Source organism: Podarcis raffonei, chromosome 2 (assembly GCF_027172205.1).
Source record: "Podarcis raffonei isolate rPodRaf1 chromosome 2, rPodRaf1.pri, whole genome shotgun sequence".
Classification (NCBI taxonomy): domain Eukaryota; kingdom Metazoa; phylum Chordata; class Lepidosauria; order Squamata; family Lacertidae; genus Podarcis; species Podarcis raffonei.
Window position 1 is genome coordinate 13,212,721 of NC_070603.1, and position 14,798 is coordinate 13,227,518.

General features: G+C 49.2%; 1 protein-coding gene across 1 annotated transcript; it reads right to left on the reverse strand.

The window, feature by feature from the left end:
• Positions 1-576: 576 nt before the first annotated feature.
• On the reverse strand, positions 577-13,681 carry MYG1 (MYG1 exonuclease). Its single transcript, XM_053374459.1, has 7 exons — positions 13,505-13,681; positions 11,137-11,249; positions 8,784-8,943; positions 7,267-7,416; positions 5,368-5,490; positions 3,621-3,802; positions 577-844 (listed from the first exon to the last, which is right to left on the reverse strand). The coding sequence occupies exons 1-7, from the start codon at positions 13,664-13,666 to the stop codon at positions 658-660; spliced, it is 1,077 nt and encodes a 358-aa protein (XP_053230434.1). The 5' UTR covers positions 13,667-13,681; the 3' UTR covers positions 577-657.
• Positions 13,682-14,798: the final 1,117 nt, after the last annotated feature.

Below are 14,798 nucleotides of genomic sequence, written 5' to 3' on the forward strand. Positions count from 1 at the left end.
GTTTCACAATCTGTATTTTAATGATTCGTTTGTATATTGTTTTAATTATATTATAGTGTAATTACTTTTAAACTGGTCTCTTCTATGTTTTTAGCATTCTGTATTTTATCCATGTTGCTTTCATTTTTGTAATAATAGTAATAATTTATTTTTACCCTGCCTATCTGGCTGGTTTTCCCCAGCCACTATGGGCGGCTTCCAACAAAATACAGTGGTACCTCGGGTTAAGTACTTGATTCATTCTGGAGGTCCGTTCTTAACCTGAAACTGTTCTTAACCTGAAGCACCACTTTAGCTAATGGGGCCTCCTGCCGCGCCGCCGGAGCACGATTTCTGTTCTCATCCTGAAGCAAAGTTCTTAACCTGAGGTACTATTTCTGGATTAGCGGAGTCTGTAACCTGAAGCGTATGTAACCCGAGGTACCACTGTAGTAGTAGTAATAATAATAATAATAATAATAATAATAATAATAATAATGATGATGATGATGTTATTTATATCTTGCCCATCTGGCTGGGTTTTCCCCAGCCCCTTTGATTCTACCAACAATTTCCCTCACAAAAGATACAAAAAAGCTGCTTTTTTAAAAAAAATCAAACTTTATGGCAAGCCCACAACCTGTCCCCCCCGAGTCCAACTGTGTGGGGCTTTGCGCCTCATGAGCTGCATGCGGCGGGTTCGACCTGCCGCGCCAGTGTCTTCCGCGCCATTTCTAGCGCCCCCTCCTTGGTGTGGTTCCCCCCGATGAAGCCGCTGGAGTGCACAAAGACGCAGCCGGGGATCCCGCTGGCCTGAGAGAGCTCCTCGTCGCGTAAGCCGCACCATTCGGCCAGAAGCGACAACCTGGTGGGAGGGAGAGCGAGAGAGCCAAGAGTGACTGAAAGAATAATAATAAAAAATAAATAAATAAATTCTATTTATATCCCACCCTCCCCAGCCGGGCTCAGAGCGGCTAACAACAGTAAAATACCAACACATTCTAAAATCAATTCATTATAAAATCAATTCAAATCAAATTAATGGCAACCATTGGGCCAGAGCTCCGCGAAGATTGCCAAAGGAGGGAGTCAGGCTGTGCCCTGGCCAAAGGCCAGGCGGAACAGCTCTGTCTTGCAGGCCCTGCGGAAAGATGTCAAGTCCCGCAGGGCCCTAGTCTCTTGTGACAGAGTGTTCCACCAGATTGGAGCCACAGTCGAAAAAGCCCTGGCTCTGGTTGAGGCCAGCCTAACCTCTCTGTGGCCCGCGACAGCCAAGATGTTTTTGTTTGAAGACCATAAGGTCCTCTGTGGGACATACCAGGAGAGGCGGTCCCGTAGGTACGAGGGTCCTAGGCTGTATAGGGCTTTAAAGGTTAAAACCAGCACCTTAAACTTGATCCTGTACTCCACCGGGAGCCAGAGCAGCTGGTATAGCACCAGGTGAATGTGATCTCGCAGCGAGGATCACGTAAGGAGTCTCGCCGTAGCATTCTGCACCCGCCGGAGTTTCTGGGTCACTCTCAAGGGCAGCCCCACGTAGAGCGAGTTACAATACTCCAGTCTGGAGGTGACCGTCGTGTGGATCACAGTGGTTAGGTCAGGGCGAGAGAGGTAAGGAGCCAACTGCTTAGCTTGGTGGAGATGAAAAAATGCCGCCTGTGTTATAGCTGCAATCTGCGCCTCCATGGAAAGGGAGGTGTCAAAGATTACACCCAAACTCTTAACGGATGGTGCTGGCGCTAATTGCGCCCCTGCAAGAGATGGGAGTTGCCCTCCCCAATCCCATATCGTCCCGACCCAGCCAAAGGACCCAAAGAAAACCCAAAAGCTTTGAATCTAATATTATTTATCATGTTTATAACCAACCTTTCCTCAGAGGAGCTCCAGGTGGCGTACAGAGTTCTTCTCCCTATTTTATCCCCCACAGGTAGGTCAGGCTGAAAGGCTGCAACTGGCTCAAGGTCACCTAGCGAGCTTGGTGGCCGGGTGGGGATTTGAATCCTGGTCTCCCAGGTCATAGACCAACACTCTGACCACTATGGGCCACTAGCTCTAGGAAGGGCATCCGAAGAAAATGGGAGGGATGATAGCCAACAAGAGGAGGAAGAGGGCAATGGCACATGAAGTCTATGGACTATGCTGAAATGGCTAAAATGATCGGAAGATGCGGGAGGAAATGATTAAATTAGGACCCACAAAGGGGAGGACGGAAGTCCAGGAGATTCCTTGGAATCTTGTTTTTATGATTTATGTTTGCTATACAGTGGTACCTCGGGTTAAGTACTTGATTCGTTCTGGAGGTCTGTTCTTAACCTGAAGCACCACTTTAGCTAATGGGGCTAATCGTGCCGCCGCTGCACAATTTCTGTTCTCATCCTGAAGCAAAGGTCTTAACCCAAAGTACTATTTCTGGGTTAGCGGAGTCTGTAACCTGAAGTGTCTGTAACCTGAAGCACCTGTAACCCGAGGTACCACTGTGTATCAGTAAAATTTCAATTTCAAAAACCAATAAATTTGTGGCGGAAGAGGAAAAGGGATCTGCTTTGATTTTTAAAAAATTGTCTTCACTGACAATGAAAGGCTTTCTGGGGAGAAATATTTCCCAGTTTTACCTAGATATGACAGGGGTTGAACTTGGCAGCACTTTCATGCAAGACACATGTGCTGCCAGAAAGCCAGAGCCCTTGCCCAAGATACTTCATAAAAACTGAACACAGACAGGAAGCCTATCAGGAGGGTAGCTGCATTACGTTTGCTACAGCTAAAACACCAGTTTTTGAAAAGATGACAACTCATTGTAATGCCCGCTTACAAGGGCTATAGCTCACTTCCTCAGGCGCCCACTTAGGTGATCTCTTCACTACTTGAAGAAGTTGGTTCCAGCCTTATGCCGTATTCATTAGCCCGAGGGAGTGGACTCTCGCCCATAAATTATGCCACAATGAATTTGATAAGTCTCTAAGGTGCCACAGAACACTCTCCTGATCTGGCTGCAACAGATTGATAGCAGGGGTAGCCAGCGTGAACTACATTTCCATCATCCTTGAGCATTGGCCATGCTGGCTGAGGATTATGGGAACTGTAGTTCAAAACATCTGGAGGCTGCCTCATTGATCACCTTTTTAAGGGATAGAATTATTAAAGGTAAAGGGACCCCTGACCATTAGGTCCAGTCGTGACCGACTCTGGGGTTGCGGCGCTCATCTCGCTTTACTGGCCGAGGGAACCGGCGTACAGCTTCCAGGTCATGTGGCCAGCATGGCGAACCAGAGCAGCACACAGAAACACCGTTTACCTTCCCGCCGGAGTGGTACCTATTTATCTACTTGCACTTTGACGTGCTTTCGAACTGCTAGGTTGGCAGGAGCAGGGACCAAGCAACAGGAGCTCACCCCATCGCGGGGATTAGAACCGCTGACCTTCCAATAGGCAAGCCCTAGGCTCTGTGGTTTAACCCACAGCGCCACCCACGTCCCTAGAATTATTAATCAGGTTTAAATAAAAATGTAAGTCTAGGGTGCAAGGGTGAGAGATGGTGTCCTGAATTTGGGGGCCCCCCAGAGCTATGGGATTTCAAAATGCTCTCCCTATCCCACAATACAGGACACAAGTGGGGGGGGCATTTCGGAGCCCTTGCTCACCTGTTCTGGAAGGTGTGCAGCCCAGCAGGAACACACTGGACCCGCCACTGGCCTCCCAGATCCGTGTACAGGACAAATTTGAGAGGCTTCTTGACGCCCAGCTCTTGCTCTAGGTTGAAAAGGTGCTCCTTCCATGGGCAGCCACCCTGGGCCAACACCAGAATCTCACCGCTAGGGTCAACCTGCCAAGGAAGGAGATGCATGTCATTCATAGTCACCAACTGCACCACCTGAACGAGAGACATAGGAGGACTATGTGCAAGAAGGTGAGAGATGTCCGTCAGGTAAGATTGTTCCAGACTCTTGTGCAAAACCTAGGGGCACCATCAGGCCGCTGGAGGTATTAACCTCTCCTCTTTCTATATTTCTTTCTCCTCTTTCTATATTACGTGCTCTCTCTGCTTACGGCTCCACAACTGGAGGGGGTGCAAAGTGAGCTTCTGCCAGGGTGGAAAGCTGTCCATGGAGGCACAGGTCAATTCTGTGTCCAGGGCGGCTGTCTACAAGCTCCACCTGGTACCCAGGCTGAGACTCACAGACTGTCTCGCCAGAGTGGTGCATGCTCTGGTTATCTCTCGCTTGGACTACTGCAATACACTCTATGTGGGACTACCTTTGAAGGTGACCCGGAAACTACGACTAATCCAGAATGCGGCAGCTCGACTGGTGACTACACTGGCTCCCAGTAGGTTTCCAAGCACAATTCAAAGTGTTGGTGCTGACCTTTAAAGCCCTAAATGGCCTCGGTCCAGTATACCTGAAGGAGCGTCTCCACCCCTATCATTCTGCCCGGACACTGAGGTCCAGCGCCGAGGGTCTTCTGGCGACTCCCTCACTATGAGAAGCCAAGTTACAGGGAACCAGGCAGAGGGCCTTCTGGGTGGTGGCACCCGCCCTGTGGAACACCCTCCCACCAGATGTCAAAGAGAAAAATAACTACCAAACCTTTAGAAGACATCTGAAGGCAGCCCTGTTTAGGGAAGATTTTAATGTTTAATAGGTTATTGTATTTTAGTGTTCTGTTGGAAGCCGCCCAGAGTGGCTGGGGAAACCCAGCCAGATGGGCAGGGTATAAATAATGTACTACTACTATTATTATTATTAACCAGTCATTTCCACCCATGTCCTCCCACCTGCTAGAACTCAGGCCATTGATCCATCTAGGCCAGTCTTGTCTACACTGACTGGTAGCAGCCCTCCAGGATTTCCAGATGGGGGGGACTTTCCTGGATCCTACCAGCAGCTGCTGGGGATTAAACCCTGAGACCTTCTGCACACAAAACAGATGCTTAGCCACTTAGCTATGGCCCTTCCCCTTCATGCAAACAGCAAGATAGTTACATGTGCACACATCATGAAATTGAAATTGCAATGTACACCCTTCTCCTCCTTGGGGAGCCACCTCATGAAAGATTTCATCTCATGGGAAAGCAGGCGCTTGTGAGAACAGGAGCTGGAAGCACATTCAGAGGTGTGCTCAGAGTACAGTGGTACCTCGGGTTAAGTACTTAATTCATTCTGGAGGTCTGTTCTTAACCTGAAACTGTTCTTAACCTGAAGCACCACTTTAGATAATGGTGCCTCCTGCTGCTGCCGTACCGCCGGAGGACTATTTCTGTTCTTATCCTGAAGCAAAGTACTTAATCCGAGGTAATATTTCTGGGTTAGTAACCTGAAGCGTCTATAACCTGAAGCGTATGTAACCCGAGGTACCACTGTACTTTAGCCCTCCTCGTGGCAGTGGTACCTCAAAGCGCTGCTGGATGGCCTTCTCCACAAGGGTGCGCGCAGGAATCCAGGCACGGTAATAGTAATCAAGGCGGTCCAAGAATTCGTTGCCTACCAGCTCCATGGCCTTCTGGAAACCAGGCTGGGAAACAAAGCACAGGGTCGGCAAATTATCTACTCCGAAGCCATGTGGAATCGCTTCCTCAGGTCATGCAGCCCGCCCCACACATGCCTTAGCTACTGGCCTGTTTGGAGAGTGCAAAGTGGCAGCCCTGGACAACCTCTCTCAACACCGAGATAAGCCAACGACTCAGGTTTTTAATCTTGCTGCTGCCTCTTTGCTCTTTATCAGCTGAGATTTGCTCCAGCGGGCGGGAGAGACACGTCCTAGCCAGTGATGGCCAGGCAAAGGCAGACACCAGGCCACAGACGCCACAAGGAGCCCGGCCCTCAAAGGAGAGAGATTAGGGCGCTGAGCTGCGGTGCCAGGCCCCTGAGTCCTTGAACCCGAGTTGGCAGCAACGGGTGGAAAAAGCCTTTGGGAAGTTGGAACGGACGTCCCAGTACAAATTGCCGGTCGCTTTGAGACGTTGCAAAGCTTAACCAATCTGGGGTACGCACTCGCACAACACCTTGAGGCCCTCTGCTCACAACTGCTTCATGCAGATTAGAAGAGGCACCGGTGCCAATCTAAACTGTTCTCCATAGATCTCCAGAATTAACTGCCAAGGTCGCACTCTGGTTCTTAAGGATGCAGGGCCATCATTCAGAAGTCACCCAACCAGCTCCTCGTTTAGTGAAAGGCACAAGTTAACAAATGTGTCTTATTACCGTATTTTTCGCTCCATAGGATGCATTTTTTTCCTCCTAAAAAGTAAGGGGAAATGTCTGTGCGTCTTATGGAGCGAATGCCTACGGATGGCGGAGGGATCTGCTGCAGTCGCGAGCAGAGAATCGATGGTTCCCCTTCCTTCCCTCCTCCGTCGCTCGCTTTGAAGCAGCCAAGCGGGAGAGGAGCCGCTTACACGAGGGTAAGCGGCTCCTGTCCGGTTGGTTTAAAGCGAGCATGCTCTCTTTCCCTCCTTCGCTCCCCGCTCAGCTGGCTGAATAGCAGCAAAGCTTTTCAGCTTGCTGAGCCGGGGAGGAGGGAAAGAAGGAGAGCCCGCTTGCTTTAAAGGTGCAAAGCAGGAGAGGAGCCACTTACATGGGTGTATAAGCGGCTCCTGTCCAGTTGGCTCCTTTAAAGCAACCGTGCCCTCTTTCCCTCTCTCCCTCCCTAGCTCAGTGAGCTGAAAAGCTCCTCCACACACGCCACACATGCTCCTTGTCCCGTCAGTGTTTTTCCTTCCCTCCCCATAAACCCCTCTCCTGCGTTGTTAGCCGCCTCCTTCTCCATCCCCCCCACTCGCGCTCCTTGTCCCTTCAGTGTTTTTCCTTCCCTCCCCACTTAAAACATGGTTACAAAGCACGGATCCACATGGATCCTCAGGATTTTTGCATTGGTCACCCCAAGTTCACCATCAGATCACATAGCATGTCCATGGCTACAGCCTGCACCAAAAGAATCACGCACCCACTGTTTCATGGGGCTGCAATCGCCCAAAAACGTGATTACAAAGCACGGATCCATATGGATCCTCAGGATTTTTACATTGGATCACCCCAAACTCACCGTCAGATCACATGTCTGTGGCCACAGCATGAACCACAAAAATCATACATCCACTGTTTCGTTCAGAATATTTTTTTTCTTGTTTTCCTCCTCTAAAAACTAGGTGTGTCTTTTTGTCAGGTGCGCCTTATGGAGCGAAAAATATGGTATTTTATGCCTAAATCTACTTGGAGGTCTATTTACTCCTTCGTTTTCCTAACTGAGACACAGAGAGCTGGAAAATACAAATACAATTCAGATCCCGACCTCGGTGTCTTGATCCTTGTCATTCCAGCGGGGGTTCAGGTAGGCAACCCTGGAGCTCACATTGGTGGTCATGGCATAGCGAGGTTCCCCATCCCACTGGGAGATGCCGTTGTCTATGGCGTCAATCTCTTCCACAAAGTTCTCGTACAACTAGAGGGAGGGGGAGAACAAGAAAGTTCAGTTTAGTGACCTGCCCTGGAAAAGTAGGTTTTGTGGATCACAGAGAGGTTGGAAGCCAGCTAAGATTCAGCCCCCATGCCTGCATACTTTAGGGGCATAGCAGATACTTCCCAAGGTCACATGAGGCAGAAAGGGCATCAAGGGAAAGCCCCACAGATATATGCATATTGCAGCAGTGCTGGATCAGTACCACCACCACGACTACAGCCAAGGTGGCTAACCTGTGGTCCTCAAGATGTTGTTGTGACTCCAGATCTCACCACCCCGGTCACTGTGGCCACAATCAGATAGCAATACCCAAGTTTAATAACAACGTCCTGCTATGAAGACCTCATTTGGCGTTTTGTATTGGTTCCATTTGACGGCGCTCTAGAGCACACAGCCTCCAGTTAGATTGCATGTTCCAAACAGTGACTCGTGTAGGAACAAAGGGGACCCGAGGCAGATGGTTCTTGCTCTTTCATTGTTTAAAAATAAATATTTTGGCCTCAAGAGCGAAATGCACCTCCTATCTTAATTCAGAAATGTGGGGTGCATTGTGCTTTTTACACCTCAAGCAGGGGTGGAGATGCCCAGCAATAATAATAATAATAATAATAATAATAATAATAATAATAATAGTAATAATACTTTATTATTTATACCCCGCCCATCTGGCTGGGTTTCCCCAGCCACTCTGGGCGGCTCCCAATCGAATATTAAAAACACAATACAGCATTAAACATAAAAAAATTCCCTAATACCCAGTGGGCCACAGGTTCTGCATCCCTGCCAGAAATAATAATAATAATAATAATAATAATAATAATAATAATAATAATAAAAATTTTTATTTATATCCCGCCCTCCCCAGCCGAAGCCGGGCTCAGGGCGGCTAACAACACTAAAATAGTGCAACATTAGAAAAACATTATAAAAATTAATTAAAATCAAAATTGATGGCAGCCATAAACTAACGTTTTGTAAAGATTGCCAAAGGAGGGAGTCAGGCTGCGCCCTGACCAAAGGCCTGGTGGAACAGCTCCGTCTTGCAGGCCCTGCGGAAAGATGTCAAGTCCTGCAGGGCCCTTGTCTCTTGTGACAGAGTGTTCCACCAGGTCGGAGCCACAGCCGAAAAAGCCCTGGCTCTAGTTGAGGCCAGCCTAACCTGTCTGTGGCCTGGGACCTTCAAGATGTTTTGATTTGAAGACCGTAAGTTCCTCTGTGGGGCATACCAGGAGAGGCGGTCCCGTAGGTACGAGAAAGAGCTAAGGGGTTGAGTTCGTTCATTTCCCCCATTGTTCCGGAGGCTTTTGATGTTGGGAAGGGATCTCACAGATATGCACACACGCAAGTACCTTGTCATAGAGCACACGCACGACAGGATCCTCCTCTTTGAGGCCCAGCTGGTTTGCCAAAATCTCAGAGCCAAAATGGGTGTAAACCAGCCCTGCACTGCTCAGCTTGGTCTGCCAAGGTTTATCAGGCTTCAGGCTGTGCATGGACTCCCCAAATGACCTGTGGGAACAAGGAGGGATCAGGGGAGTCAATAAAGAACAACCCGAAGGAGGGAGGAAAGCCTGGAACACTCCCCTTTCCAAGCAAATAATACCAACCACAAGGAGATGGAAATTTCCCAGGGCCCCAGACCCAAAACTAGGAGACCCTCCCTTTCATATACAAACTATTGCAATTTGTGTTATTAATGGGACGCGGGTGGCGCTGTGGGTTAAACCACAGAGCCTAGGACTTGCCGATCAGAAGGTCAGCGGTTTGAATCCCCGCGACAGAGTGAGCTCCCGTTGCTCGGTCCCTGCTCCTGCCAAGCTAGCAGTTCGAAAGCACGTCAAAGTGCAAGTAGATAAATAGGTACTGCTCCAGCGGGAAGGTAAACGGTGTTTCCGTGCGCTGCTCTGGTTCGCCAGAAGCGGCTTAGTCATGCTGGCCACATGACCTGGAAGCTGTACGCCGGCTCCCTCGGCCAATAAAGTGAGATGAGCGCCGCAACCCCAGAGTCTGTCACGACTGGACCTAATGGTCAGGGGTCCCTTTACCTTTACCTATTAATGGGCAACTCTTGGAAACAGCAGTGCAACTGGAATATTGTGAAGTGCATTATATATCTGGAACAAGCTGTTTAAGGCAACGTAGAATGTGAAAGGGAATTAGGGGCACCTAAATAGGCATGTCAGTTTGCACAACTTTTTCAAGTTACCAAGGTTTTCTCCACTACAGAACTCTCCTTAGTTAGGGCTGAACCTCTTACAGCAAAGATGGGGAGGTTGTGGCCCTCCAGATGTTGTTTGACTACAACTCCCATCATCCCTGACCACTGGTGGTGCTGGCTGGAGCTGATGGAGCCCAATATCGGGAGGGCCACAGGCTCTCTGTCCTGATTTAGGACATGATGTTCATGATGTCTTCCTGTCTCTTTGCTCCTGGGCTTGTTGTCTTTCATCCTTTCGGTTCTGCATGGACTGCCCAGCAGATGAGAAGGTGGTGGACAGCACTAGATAGGATAGGACTAGATTTGAAAGGTCCAAAGGCTAAGGGTTTCTAGGAAATGATATACAATGAATTGAAAAAGATGTTGAAATTGACCATTCCCCAAAAACCTAAAGCCTTTTGGTTGGGGATAATAGGGGTGGAGATTCAAAAACAACACCACTACCCTTGACTAACATTTTTATGTATGCAACAACTCCAGCTAGAACTTTATACGCACATAAATGGAACGACAAAGAGACTCCCCACAATGGAAGAATTGTTTATAAAACCGATGGGCTACGTGGAAATGGCGAAACTGACTGCTAAAATAAGAGGACAAAATGATATCTTCATAAAAGAATGGAAGCCATTGGTGGATTACTGTTCAAACTATCATTCTTCTATGAAATCATGTGCAGGATTTGAGATATGAGCAATGGAAGGATGTGGAGAATGGATTTGGGAGGCTTAGAAAATAAATACAGTCAAACCTCGGTTCCTGAACCCCTCCGTTTTGGCTCCCGAACACCGAAAACCTGGAAATAAGTGCTTCGGTTTTCAGAAGCCGAACGTGCTACGTGGCTTCCGTTTTGAGTTTCCCTATTGTATTGTACTGAGGCTTCCACTTTCAGTTTTTGGTTGTCAAACGTTTCGGAAGTCGAACAGTCTTCCAGAACGGATTACGTCTGGCAACCAAGTTTTGACTGTATAGATGTGTTTTAATGCAGCTCTTAAGGGGGAATAATAATAATTAATAACAACACCACCAGGGAAGGAGAGACAGGAAGTCAAGAAGAAAATGTGTGACAAAAAATGAGACACAGTCATACCTCTTGTTACATTTGCTTCAGGTTAAATCTTTTCAGGTTGCGTCCTGCGGCGACCCGGAAGTAACAGAACGGGTTACTTCCAGGTTTCGCAGCTCGCGCATGCGCAGATGCTCAAAATGATGTCACGCGCATGCACAGAAGCGGCGAATTGCGACCGGCACACGCGGGTTGCATTCCGCTCAGGTTGCGAACGAGGTTCCGGAACGGATCCCATTCACAACCAGAGGTACCACTGTATATGTTTGGAGTTATGCAATAATATGGAAGATTTAATAAAAACATCATTTAAAAAAAGAGAGATTTGAAAGGTCCACTGCCAGGGTAAGCTGTGGTAACCTTGCTATTCCACTAGCTGCCAGCACTGGGAGGAAAGGCTGCAGGAATTCAACAGTACCTCTGGTGATGGTCGTAACGATGCTTCTCAGGGTCATACTCGCCTCCAACATCCACAACCACATCGCACTCCGACAGCAGCTGAGCATCCCGTGTCCGGATGATCTCTGCGTCCTGAGGGCACAGCAGGGCGACAACAAACAAAAGCCGTGAAACAAAATGTGCCCCAGTGCTATTCCAGGCTACCCACTTTGCAGTTTCTGATCTCTATCCCTTCACCATTCCTTGGTGCCTTCAGGTGAAAAAGATACACCACGTAGGCAGGATGAACAGCTGTGACTGGGACCATTTGCTCCTATATGCAAGCTCTTGAGATCATCTTCATGAGGTGTGTGTTTCTGCATGTAAAGGTAAAGGTAAAGGGACCCCTGACCATTAGGTCCAGTCGTGGCCGACTCTGGGGTTGCGGCGCTCATCTTGCTTTACTGGCCGAGGAAGCCGGCGTACAGCTTCCGGGTCATGTGGCCAGCATGACTAAGCCGCTTCTGGAGAACCAGAGCAGCGCACGGGAACGCCGTTTACCTTCCCAGTGGAGTGGTACCTGTTTATCTACTTGCACTTTGACGTGCTTTCAAACTGCTAGGTTGGCAGGAGCAGGGACCGAGCAATGGGAGCTCACCCCGTTGCAGGGATTCAAACCGCCGACCTTCTGATCGGCAAGTCCTAGGCTCTGTGGTTTAACCCACAGCGCCACCCACGTCCCTTTGCACGATGATGGCTTTAAAAAACGAACAGTGAACAGTTTCTAGCTCTCCCGACACTGAAGACAGTATTTAAAGTATCTCGGCAACACCTGGTGACATCTCAGAAAGCAAAGAGAGGCGTCCCCCCAGCTTCTGTCCCCCGCCCCCTCCAAAGCTTGGTAGGAGAAGCTGTATAAATTATGGAAACTGCAAAACTACTTGAAAATTTGCATAATCTATATAGGTTCGCTGGTGCAGAATTCTAATTAAGTGCAAAATACACTAAGTCCTAATAAGATGGAACTCCTCAAATTGCCTTTCTGCAGGGAGTAAACCAATACCATTCCAGTCGCACAATGCTCCTGCTTCCTGCCTTTATGCTATTAGGACTTAGTGTGGTTTGCAACAAATTAATTGCAACAAAAACTACAGTGGCACCTTGGTTTACGAACTTAATTCGTTCCGGAAGTCCGTTCTTAAACTGAAACCGTTCTTAAACTGATGCGCGCATTCCCTAATGAGGCCTCCCACCGCTGGTGCCTTCCACCGTTCTTAGACCGAGGTAAAGTTCGCAAACCAGGACACTACTTCCTGTTTTGCAGAGTCTGTAAACCGAATCGTTCGTAAACAGGACTGTTCTTAAACCGAGGTACCACTGTACAGGGTCTTGTGGCACCTTAAAGACAAACAAATTTCATTGTGGTGTAGCTTTAGTGTACTTCATCAGTTGCGTAGAATGTGATCCTCAGTTGTCAGGTATATACAGACACGTGGATGTAAAGGGGAAAACTGCCTTGCCCTCCTGGCCTGGGCATTGCCCTCTATTCTGCTCCTGGATCCGATCTGGGGGAAGTGTTGCGATGGTGATGGTGGAATTCTCTTTATACCCAGAACGGCCACTGACACCGGCCAGGAGTTGTAAGAACTACAATTTGATAACTTGTGCTTGCTTTTGCTGTCTTGACCAAAGGGAAGGATACAGTGGTACCTTGGGTTAAGTACTTAATTCGTTCCAGAGGTCTGTTCTTAACCTGAAGCACCACTTTAGCTAATGGGGCCTCCTGCTGCCGCCACGCCGCTGGAGCACGATTTCTGTTCTTATCCTGAAGCAAAGTTCTTAACCTGAAGCACTATTTCTGGGTTAGCAGAGTCTGTAACCTGAAGCGTATGTAACCTGAAGCGTATGTAACCCGAGGTACCACTGTATAAAATACCGCAAACCAAACAAGCTACATTCCCTGCTATTTACCTCCAGGTTTTACACATCCGCAAGCAGAGATTTACGCCCACGTGCATTTATACCGGAACAGCTAAAGATCGTATCTCCACGCTGCTGTCCCAACCAGGACGGGACACCCCCCCGACCCCCCATTTATACATAAATGCACATTCATTCTAATTGCACGGATGGTGCAATTAGCAATCCAAATATTTGCGCCAGTGCATTGCCCGGGAGAGTTGCGTGGCGCGCAGCTTGCCGCATCCACGCAGTTGCTGGTGGTCTCAGGACCAGGCCCTGCAAGAGCCCAACACGGGGGTGGAACGTCACGTGTGTATTGAATCTCGGGTGTGGGAGGAAAAGGAGGCTAGCCGAAAAGGCTTCCGAATCGGAACCGGATTAAGGAGGTCGCAACACACGTGCGGGGGGGGGCGTTACTTCGGAGTAAGAAGCCCCCACCTGCGTACCTGATAAGAGGGCAGCAGCCGCAGGAGGAAACACGCGAGCGCCTCGTCGCAGTGGAAGGTGCCGCCGTGGGTGCCGATGCGGGCCGGTCGGGGGCGCTTCGGGCCGGGCATGAGGCTGCGAGTCAGGCGGGGGAGCCCAGCGAACACGCGGCGCATGCGCATAGCGACGGAACGCCGGCCCGGTTAGGCGCTTTGCTTCCTGCCTTCCCCGCGCTCGCCCCACCCGCCTCTACCGTATTCCTGAGACTCCAAGCGCACTACAATGTCCTTGCACCGTGTTTCCCAAACTTGGGTCTTCAGCTGTTTTTTGGACTACAACTCCCATCATCCCTAGCTAGCAAGACCCGGTGGTCAGGGATGATAGGACTTGTAGTCCAGAAATAACGACTACAAGTTTGGGAAATACTGCCGGGGATGAAGGGGCGGGGATTTTATAGAGGGGTGAAAAAGCGGGCAAGTAGAAGGGGAAGAAATGGAGGCAGTGAAAGATTTTACTTTCTTGGGCTCCATGATCACTGCAGATGGTGACAGCAGGCACGAAATTAAAAGACGCCTGCTTCTTGGGAGAAAAGCAATGACAATCCTAGACAGCATCTTCAAAGCAGAGACATCACCTTGCCAACAAAGGTCCGTGTAGTTAAAGCTATGGTTTTCCCAGTAGTGATGTATGGAAGTGAGAGCTGGACCATAAAGAAGGCTGATCGCCGAAGAATTGATGCTTTTGAATTATGGTGCTGGAGGAGACTCTTGAGAGTCCCATGGACTGCAAGCAGATCAAACCGATCCATTCTTAAGGAAATCAGCCCTGAGTGCTCACTGGAAGGACAGATCGTGAAGCTGAGGCTCCAATACTTTGGCCACCTCATGAGAAGAGAAGACTCCCTGGAAAAGACCCTGATGTTGGGAAAGATGGAGGGCACAAGGAGAAGGGACGACAGAGGACGAGATGGTTGAACAGTGTTCTCGAATCTACCAGCATGAGTTTGACCAAACTGCGGGAGGCAGTGGAAGACAGGAGTGCCTGGCGTGCTCTGGTCCAGGGGGTCATGAAGAGTCGGACACGACTAAACAACAAAAAAGCGGGCAGGGAGTTGGAGCCATCATGTCTCGTAAAAGTAACGTGAGGAGCGCCCAGGCATCGTCTTGGGGCACGTTTCTCAAATGTTTAAAGCCCAAGCTACACGCGCACATGCGCCACTGTGGTGGGTTGCGTGTCGTCTTGCACAGGACCTGGGTTCAAATGCTCCCTCAGCTGCGCATGCTCACTTTGGGCCCATCACTGCTTCCCTCTCAG

Bases quoted from the DNA above. Each gene is read 5' to 3' on its own strand.
- MYG1 (XM_053374459.1), bottom strand. From the start codon at position 13,666: ATGCGCATGCGCCGCGTGTTCGCTGGGCTCCCCCGCCTGACTCGCAGC. The intron at 5,491-7,266 runs GTCGGGATCTGA...TTTGTTTCCCAG, and splicing joins ACAAGGATCAAGACACCGAG to CCTGGTTTCCAGAAGGCCAT. The intron at 845-3,620 runs GTGAGCAAGGGC...CCCTCCCACCAG, and splicing joins CTGCACACCTTCCAGAACAG to GTTGTCGCTTCTGGCCGAAT.